Here is a 9,477-nt window from a genome sequence, read left to right as displayed (position 1 = left end):
TGGGTCAGAATCGACTCGACAGCACTTAACAATAACAACATCATGACTATTTAGTTTCTAAAAGCTGAATACTCGTCACTCTCTTAAAACTTATCTTATAGAATAGCCTTCAATAGTACCACCAGGAAAACATCATGGTCGCATACACATGCAAGGGTGTGAACACACACACATACACAAACTGCAATAAGGTTAAACCACTCAAGTTTGAAAACTACAAGAGTATTAATGAAGCCTAACCATCTATTATTCATCCAAAGAATAAGAAACCAAAGACAACTTAAATTTACACCTCAACTTCCTCATGTCTAAAGTCATTTGAAAGGTAAAATGGCAGACTAAAACTCATTAAGGACATAAAATCTAAACTGCGATATGGTTTGTTCTTGTTGTTACATGCCATCGAGTCAGTATTGACTCATAGCAACCCTATGCACAACAGAACGAAACACTGCCTGGCCCTTGGCCAACCTCCCAATCGCTTCACAATGGTTTGTTGGTTGTATCAAATAAATATTATACAACAGTACTCTAACCTAGACCACTTAGTCCACCTGTTCATCATTCAGAAAGATAAACAAGTGGAATAAGTATTCTAAAACACCATTTCAAATTGCATTACCACTGAAGTGGTCTAGGTCAGAAGACTGTTGTGTAATATTTAATACTATGCATTGGGAGTCCTGGTGTGGAGTCCAAGCATTGCTGTTGTTGTTAAGTGCCATCGAGTCAATTCATGTATAGGGTTGACCTCGTATAGGGCTTCTGAGGAGCAGCTGGTGGGTTTGAATTGCCAACTTTGTGGTTAGCAGCTCAGTACTGATCCTATAGCACCACACAGGACTCCAACACACCTGCCATAATCGATCTGATCATAAGTCTTTTTCCAGTAGAAGACTGAGCTCTTTATAAGTAACGAGGGCAGGGTGGGCCCTCACTAAAAGCTTTGAGTGGATGAACATGCAGCACTCTGCCTCTGAGGTGATATGAGCAGAGCATACTACCTTTAATAAGCAGTCAAGTTAATTGAAAAATAATTCACTTTATTTTATAGAAGCAACCGATACTTGATGAAGGAACCCTGGTGATACCATAGTTAGGTGCTCAGCTACTAACTGTCGACACTGTGAACTCAGCAGTGGCTCCACAGGAGACACCTAGAGATCTGCTCCCACAAAGACGGTAAGCAGTTCTCTTTCCTAAGGTCACCATAAGCAGAACTGACTCAACAGCACACAACAACATCCGTAAGAATGTAAAAGTTATATCCTATGGGTCATACAAATCAAAGTAGCAACTGTACCTTAAAAATGGAGAAAAAGTGGCTGAATTATTTGTTTTCCTTGGTAGCCATAAAAACGACTTTACCTATAACTTTCTAATAATGAAATACAGGTTTAAGATATTTTCTGAGGAATCATTCATTATGCCTAGAAATTTTATAAAGAAATGTGTTATCAACTCAAATTAATAAGCTAAACCTGTTATTGAACAGAATGAAGTCCAAGTCTAATTATGTGTTCAAACTGTGGTCAAATGGCTTTAGCAATTCTCTTCAAAACTCCAAAAAATACAAAGCAACCCTCTTGACTGCTGAGGTCTAAAATCATTTCTTTTTCTTACAAGTATATCATTGTTGTTAAGTGCCATCAAGTCAGTTCCAACTCATAGTAGTAACCTTCTATAGGGTTTCTGAGAAGCAGAAACCTTGTGGTCTAGTGATTATCCTACAGCACCACACCAAAACAATTACTCTGCTCCCACTCAATACAAAACAAAACCACCTCTTTCTTGCTCACTCGCATCAAAACATGCTGGAGTATCTGAGTACTTTATCTGAGTGCATTATCACGGAAGCCCTTCCAACTCAGAGACCCGACAGGGCAGAGAACTGTTCCATAGTGTTTCCAAGGCTGTAAATCTTTAAAGCAGACTGCCTCATCTTTCATCCATGAAGCAATTGATGAGTTTAAACTCCCAACATTTTGGTTAACAGCCCAATGCTTAACCCATTGTGTCTTCAGGTCTCCTAGGCTATAAGAATTTCTGATTGCAATAAAATTATAACACAACAAAAACATATTTTTCTAGATATGCTCTCCTCTTCCATTGTGTTCCTACCCTATTTTAACTAGCCAATATTAACAATCAAGGACATCTGAATATTCTCAGAATAGGAATTTCAAACAGCTGGGGGTTTTGCCTTTTTTTTTAATTTATTATTCATGGGTTCCAAAATTCAAGGCACACTTTACAAGGAGTTCCTGAATTTAAATACAAAAATCACTACCTAATCATATACCTAGACATAAAATGTTTAAAGAGGAAAAAACACGTATGTTTATTTTTAAAACCTATTGCCTAGTCATTAAGAAGCAAGACGGTGTAATGCCTATTGAAAAAATCTGTCAACTCTACAGTTTGGCCTGGCAGGAAGAGCTGTTCTGAAAAGATTAGGAGCTTCACGTGACATCAAACATGGCAGGAGCCACATACAGTATCTGCAGATGCTCTGTTAAGAACGCTATTTCAACAGTAAAAGTTCAAAGCCTAGAAGAGTTAGGTGTGGGATCTACAAAGTTATTTAAATGCATGAATGCATTTCAACCATAAAGCATATTGGAAGACAGGCCTGAAAATCTGTCTTCGAAAGGTCACAGTTATTAAACCACTATGGAGCAGTTGTACTCTGAACACATGAAGTTGCCATGAGTCAAACAGCACCTAATAAGTCTGGCTCCAAAGTTCATGCTGATCACGATCCTGTTTAATGGTAAGAGTTAGGCAATGGTCACCGTTTAAAAAACCTGATAGCTACTTGAATTCTAAAGACGGCGACAGCGCATTAAAAAAAAAAAAAAATCAGGCTTTGGAATCAAACAGATTACAGGCTCCTGAAAAATGTCTGAGTCTCAGCTTCTGCTTATGTAAAATGAGAGTACTTAGCTCACTGAGTTTATTGTGAAGGTCAAAAGTGAAAACACAGTGTCAAGTAATGTATCCAGGATAGGGTTCTTAACCTCAGGTTCAAAGACACCTAGGGGTCCTGAACCCACGACAATTAAAACTATACGATAATTTTGTGTGTGCCCATTTTTTAGAGTCCTCCCTGACTATCCACAAACTGTCAAGGGTAAGTGATCCGCAAATGGCTAAGTGCCATCGAAGTGCATCATATTCTCCTTTTTTCCTTTAAGGAAGACACACCAAAGCTTCACTATTAGTGCCATTTTCCTGGCTAGGTAACTAGTAATATCTGAACGCGTATGATCCGAATTTTCTAGCAATGGATTCCTGGTGTGGCGCTGCAGGATCAATACTAGACTGCGAACCACAAGTTCGGCTGTTCAAAGCCACCAGCTGATGCTTGGAAACCCTAGCCAGAGTCGCTATGAGTCGGAACTGACTCGACGGCACTTAACAAGTCTACAAAAGGTCCTCAAGCGCTGCTTGATCCCTCCCGTCACCTTAAGAGTATTTACTCGGGAAGAATCCTCTGCCTAGCTGCACGAAGCGCCATCCCGGCTAGGACAAACAAGTAGAAACTGGAACCTCAAGGTTTGACGCCCCACCGCTGCTGGATGAAAAAAAATGTGTTTCCCAGAACAACTGGGCAACCCAGGATTTCGAACCCACGACCCTAGTCGTCTCTCTGGAACTTAGGTACAGTTCTTCCGGGCCCTGCCTTGGAGGGAGTAAGAAGAGAAACATTACCAGACCTAAGGGCTGCAGGGCGGCGAAGTCTCAGCTCGGCGGCAGCAGCACCGATCAAAACACCGACCCTCAACCCTCCCTCGGATACACCCAGGTATATTTCGTTCTCAGCACCCGTCAGGAGCCGGTTCGAGGTTTTTCCGTTTCCTGAAGTGGCTTCCGCTTCCGGGCTGTCCTTTACCGGAAGTAACATGAGGTGACGTAAAAGGGTCGCGCCAGAATTGATTGCGGAAGAAAGAGCAGGAGTGTGGCGTGAACATGGTGAGAGAAGGGTCCCAAATGGGAGATTGTAAACCCTATAGGTCGCTATGGGTCAGGACTTACTCGACGGCACTTAGCAACAACAATGCACTACTTTTGGGACAGAGATTATCTGGCGAAATTTGTTCCACCTTCCACTTGCATATTGGCATTCTGATCGTAGTTTAAGATGCTCTAGTGGTTACGAAGTAACCGTGGCTGCTTAAATTACCAAAAGATCTGTTTTGGTAGAAGTGCAGCCAGAGTGCTCCTTAGAAGCCAAGATGGCCAAACTTTGTCTCTCATACTTTGGACATATTGTCAGGAGGGAGCAGTCTCTGGAGAGGGATATCATGTTTGGTAAGGTGGAGGGTCAGAGAAAAAGAGGAAGACCCCCAGCGAGATGGATTGGCCAAGTGGCAACATCGATGGACTGAAGCGTGGCAATAGTAGTGAGGTTGGCTCAGGATCGGCCAGTGTTTCCTTCTGCTGTGCATAAGGTCGCTATGAGTCAGTGCCGACTTGATGGCACGTAACAACAACAACAGTGGTTACGAAGGAGCTCTGGTAGCGTAGTGGTTACGAATCAGGATGCTAACCTCAGGGTTAGCAGGAAACTACCAGCTGTTCCGCGGGAGAAAGATGAGGCTTTCTGCTCCCGTAAAGATTTAAAGCCTCGGAAACCTTGTACAGGGTCCCTATGAGTCGAAACCGACTCCACCGGACATAACAACAACAACAACAGTGGTTACAAATCGGGCTGCTAATCTCATGGTTAGCAGTTCGAAACTACCAGCTGTTCCGCAGGAGAAAGAGAAGGCTTTCTGCTCTCGTAAAGATTTACAGCCTCAGAAACCCTGCACAGTGTCGATATGAGTCGGATCCGATTCCACTCCACTGCACATAACAACAACAGGCAGTGAGGGCAAGAGGGACTGCATATTTGAAGGACAAATGGGCAAGGAAAAAGAAGGGATTCAAGAAAATTCCATTTATTCCCAACCCTTTTAATGCTATGCTTTCTAATTCAAGGGGAAGCAAAAGAAAACAAGGAAATATGCGACCATGAAGCGAATGCTTAGTCTCAGAGATCAGCGGCTGTGAGTATTTGGAATCTGTTGGGTTCATAATACTGATCAAAGAGAAGTCAAAGGGGCTATGTAGTAAAAATTCTTGTTTTGTTTTTGACTCTTAATATCGTGGGTAGTTAAATATACAGCAGTCAGTTAGCTGCTGAATGGTTACACTGGGGAAGTGAGAAATAGGTCAGTTTATTTGCACACTGCTTGGAAGTAGACTGTGATCTTTGATTTAGTGACATCTGTCTTAGAAAGAAATGATAATATAACCAACATTTATTTGCCCATTTACAGAGATTTTAAATTTTCGTTGTTTTTCTGATTATATGTTCAAGCTCACTATCACTTGAGTTATTTGTGCCTAGAGAATGTATGCTGATAGTAATATAAGGAAGTCACACGGTAGCATTTCTTCTATACACAGATAGAAGCTTGACTTGTAGATGAGATTATAACTACTTTGTTTTTTGTTTTTATTTTCTTCTCCATTTCATTTAATTTACATTTTCTTCCTAGTAAAGAAAAAGATAGGTTAAAACCTAAAAAGAAAGAAAAGACAGATCCCAGCGCACTCAAGGAAAGAGAAGTGTGAGTAATCCAGAATTTTCAGATTGTATTTTCAAACTGGAAGAGCCTTCCTAAGACTTTACACCTTTTAAAAGCCAAGTCTTTCTGTGAGCTGATTTGATTAATCACTTGTGGGTAAGACGGGCACAATTATACAAATCAAAGTGGTATCAATGAGCATATACAAATTTCAGTAATTTTAAAGTTTTTTGTATTTTAAGAAGCAGTAAAATTTCTTCTAAAATCCTGAGGTTACATACAACCTAGGATTTTTAATTTGAGTTTTGTTGTTGTAGTTTTTCCACTGCCAAGAATTTTTGAAAAGACATAATTGTCATCGTTTAATACATCAACATTTTATGAAAAGAATGCTCACCCTGAAAAAGGAGCCCGGGTTAAGTACTGAGCTGTTAACTTAAAAGTCAGCTTTCAAACCCCCCAGCCACTCCATAGAAGAAAGATTGAACTGGCTGCTCTCAGAAAAGTTTGTAGTCTCAGCAATCATTACAAGCATTTCTACTCTGCTGTAGAGTCTCTGTCAGTCCGAATCAACTCAAAGATAGTGGGTTAGTGGGTATCACCCAAAAGATGAGGCCATGTTTTCAGAGTAAAAGTTATTCCTTTTAAATGAAAATTTTATGTAGACAATTTCCTTATATTTCTCATTTTGCCCTGGATTTACAGATTAATATATTATCATAGGTGGACACTGGGCCATGGACTAGCATTTGGAACTACTGGCCTCTTGGGCTTTTTTGTAAGAACCAAGTCCTACTCTAAAGTTTCGGTGGAGCCTAGTAGTGGACCTGAGGTTGAGATATTCTCTCCCTTTCCTTCTCACTTTCCTTTTTGGGATATAGTTCCAAGAAAGGGGAGCTTAATCTATAGCACACTCCTAAGTAGAGATGGATTTATCGTTGACACCAAAGTATCAACATTACTTTGTGTCCTTGTTTTCTTTTTCCTTCAGCCCCCAACACCCTTCCTGTTTGTTCTTCCAATATAACACACAGCTGGGCCCACCTTACCACATTCTGGTTGATACCAACTTTATCAACTTCTCCATTAAAGCCAAACTGGACCTTGTACAATCGATGATGGACTGTCTGTATGCCAAGTGTGAGTGTCATGTTTTCACATTTGTACAGAATGGTTGATTGTGTTCATTGCATTGCTGACCATTTCATTTGTTCACCATAGCAATGACCATTTTCAAAGAATTGAAATATGTTGCAAATTTGACTGAATAATTAAGCTTCCACAATTCAGAAAACACCTGAGTACTTTCCCCTGCTTATGGGCATTAGTTTTGAACATGGGAGGGGAATTTTCTATGTTAGAATTCTGTGTTTTAAATTCTGAATAAATGATTGTTTATTATCTTTTTCCATAGGCTGGTTTTGTTAAATTGAAAGAGGAAACATTCTTTACTCCACTCCAGTGTAGGAAAGCTAAATAAAAGAGTTTATTATTTAAGATCAGTATGATCTTAAATGATGATCAGTAAAATCCTGTGTATTCAGTTTGGTGTTTATTGATACCCCAAAGGACCTCAGGTCGTTTATTTACACCTAGGTATGCATTTTGTCGTTCATAGACTTTCCTCATGTGTGTACTTTAGCCTCCAAATATGTTCTCTCATACCAAAGGTAGGAAAAAGAAATTTTAGATCATATATAAGAGAATAACTTTCTAATAGATCTGCTACATTTTGTGGTGGATTTATAGTCATCTGGTTAAAGTTACAAATAAAAATTTGAATTATACTGTCATAAAGAACAAATTATTGAAGTAAAAGGGGAACACTTATACCTCCCTCAGTATTTAAAGAATATTATAAAGTGAATAGCATGTGCTGAATGATAACAATGTAAATATTTATTAATTTACTAAAACTGGAAAGATGAGGATAAGGGATATGTATCAAGATGTGAAGGGAGCCCAAAATGTGTGAACAGCTAATGACGTGAAATAGTCATTTCTTAGCATCAGGAATGATGGGGTGGAATAGTCAGGGGACCGTTATTTTTTTCATATTGGCCTTACATGTAATGCGTTAACTTTTTTTTTAATTACTTAAAAAAAAAAAATTAGGTTAGGAGGATAGTATGCCTGTTTTTTGTGTGTTTTTTTTGTTTGTTGGTTTGGTTTGGTTTGGTTTTGGTTCACATTTTAATCTTTGGAAGAGACACATCTATCAGGGTCTACATAAGTAGAATGCGTGATTTGGTCTTTTCTGTTTACCTGGGCGCAAGTTTAGAACATGAGTAGGAATATCAGATCCTGGTGATTTATAATTTGTGCTCAGTCTGGGATCTAAATTGGAATATGACCAAGTAGTTTTCTAAAGTATCTGAGAAGTCCCCACCCCTCCGTCAGGTTTATGGTCAGACAGAGGCAATTGTCTTCAATCCCTAGGAGCCCCGCTCTACCCGTTTCTCTTCTCTCTCTGTGCATGCCAGGCTTCTTCATGGATTTCATACAGAGGCAGTTGTCTTCAATTCCTAGGAACCCCGCTCTGCCCCGTTTCTCTTCTCTCTCTGTGCACGCCAGGCTCCTTCATGGGTTTCTTGACTTCAAAGCAGACAATATGAAAGTAAACACTCAAAAGTGGAATGTTTCCTCTATCCACACTCCATCATCCTCCAAATTAAGTTAAGGGTTGGTTGTTAGAAGGGACCTTCTGAACTGTCTCACTTAGGTCTTTACGTTTACACTCTGCTCAAGATTAGCAGAGATAGATGCACGTTTGCTCTGTGAATGTTATTGTTTATGACGGATAGTTTTGGGAATCTGGTGTGGGGTTGGGAATGTTCTCCAGTGCCTTGATAAGTAAGATTTTCTTCTCTTCTGGTTCTTATTGTCTCAGTGCATTTCTGTGTGCTTATTTTACTATCATTCCAGAAGTCTCTTGGGTCTTTTAAAGCTTCCAAACAGAATATAACTCAGAATAAAGCAGATTCTTCACAAGTTCTGTTACTAATCTGTATTTTTTGGCAGGTGTCCCTTGTATAACTGACTGTGTACTGGCTGAAATTGAGAAGTTGGGGCAGAAGTATCGAGTGGCTCTAAGGTAGGAAGGAACAATTCTGAATTTGTTCCGATTGGTATTTTGAAGTTTCTTTCTACTCTCCTGCATCCACTTGCTGTCCAAGTTTTCTTGTCTAGTTTAAATTAAAAGCCACATAAAACTAGTTAACTAGTTATGATAAAGAAGGTCAATATTTAAAGTGCTTCATTACCTCCCTCTGACAGTTTTTTTTTTTTAATGCCATTTTCACATAAGAATGTCTGTGATGAAGCTGTAAAATGTGTCAACTTTATTACACCTTGACCCTTGAGTCCTCTGTGATGAAATGTGAAGCCCACATAAGGTGTTTCTGCTTGTACCAAGGAGGATGGTCATCTCAAGAAGAAGCATTTGTGTGCTGTGTCAGTTACAAGCTGAATGAGCTGCTGTGTTAAATGAAATACCATTTTTATATGAAAGAACTGACAAACCCGTTCATTCAGACTTTGGTATTTGGCAGATATGTTCTCAGAAATTAACCAAGTGAACCTGTCAATTCAGGGAAAATGGCTTAGTTTGTTGCCAGCAATAAAATTTAAGTTTTCCAACAAAAATCATAATTTTGGAAAGTGTGTATATGTTACCATGAATTTACCACATTCCCAATACTTAATGATCTTTCTGTTGAGGTTAATGGTAATGTTAATAAGTGGCTTATCTTGGGGGATTTTGTATATATAACATGTCCATATTTGAAAGATCTATATAACTCACTGGTAGCATAGTGGTTACGAATCGGGCTGCGAACCTTAAGGTCAGCGGTTCGAAACTACCAGCCGCTCCGCGGGAGAAAGATGAGGCTTTCTA

General features: G+C 39.5%; 1 protein-coding gene across 1 annotated transcript in view; it reads left to right on the top strand.

The window, feature by feature from the left end:
- Window positions 1–3,943: 3,943 nt before the first annotated feature.
- FCF1 (FCF1 rRNA-processing protein) overlaps window positions 3,944–9,477 on the top strand; it is a 24,176-nt gene continuing 18,642 nt past the window's right edge. Inside the window, exons 1-5 of the mRNA XM_006865606.1 lie at window positions 3,944–3,975; window positions 4,987–5,054; window positions 5,550–5,621; window positions 6,571–6,719; window positions 8,601–8,673. Coding sequence (XP_006865668.1) covers window positions 3,973–3,975; window positions 4,987–5,054; window positions 5,550–5,621; window positions 6,571–6,719; window positions 8,601–8,673 — 365 coding nt within the window. The 5' untranslated portion in view covers window positions 3,944–3,972. The remainder of the gene's footprint in view (window positions 3,976–4,986; window positions 5,055–5,549; window positions 5,622–6,570; window positions 6,720–8,600; window positions 8,674–9,477) is intronic.

The sequence above is a fragment of the Chrysochloris asiatica genome, unplaced genomic scaffold, assembly GCF_000296735.1.
Source record: "Chrysochloris asiatica unplaced genomic scaffold, ChrAsi1.0 scaffold00079, whole genome shotgun sequence".
NCBI lineage: Eukaryota > Metazoa > Chordata > Mammalia > Afrosoricida > Chrysochloridae > Chrysochloris > Chrysochloris asiatica.
This window is presented reverse-complemented; position numbering and strand designations above follow the sequence as displayed.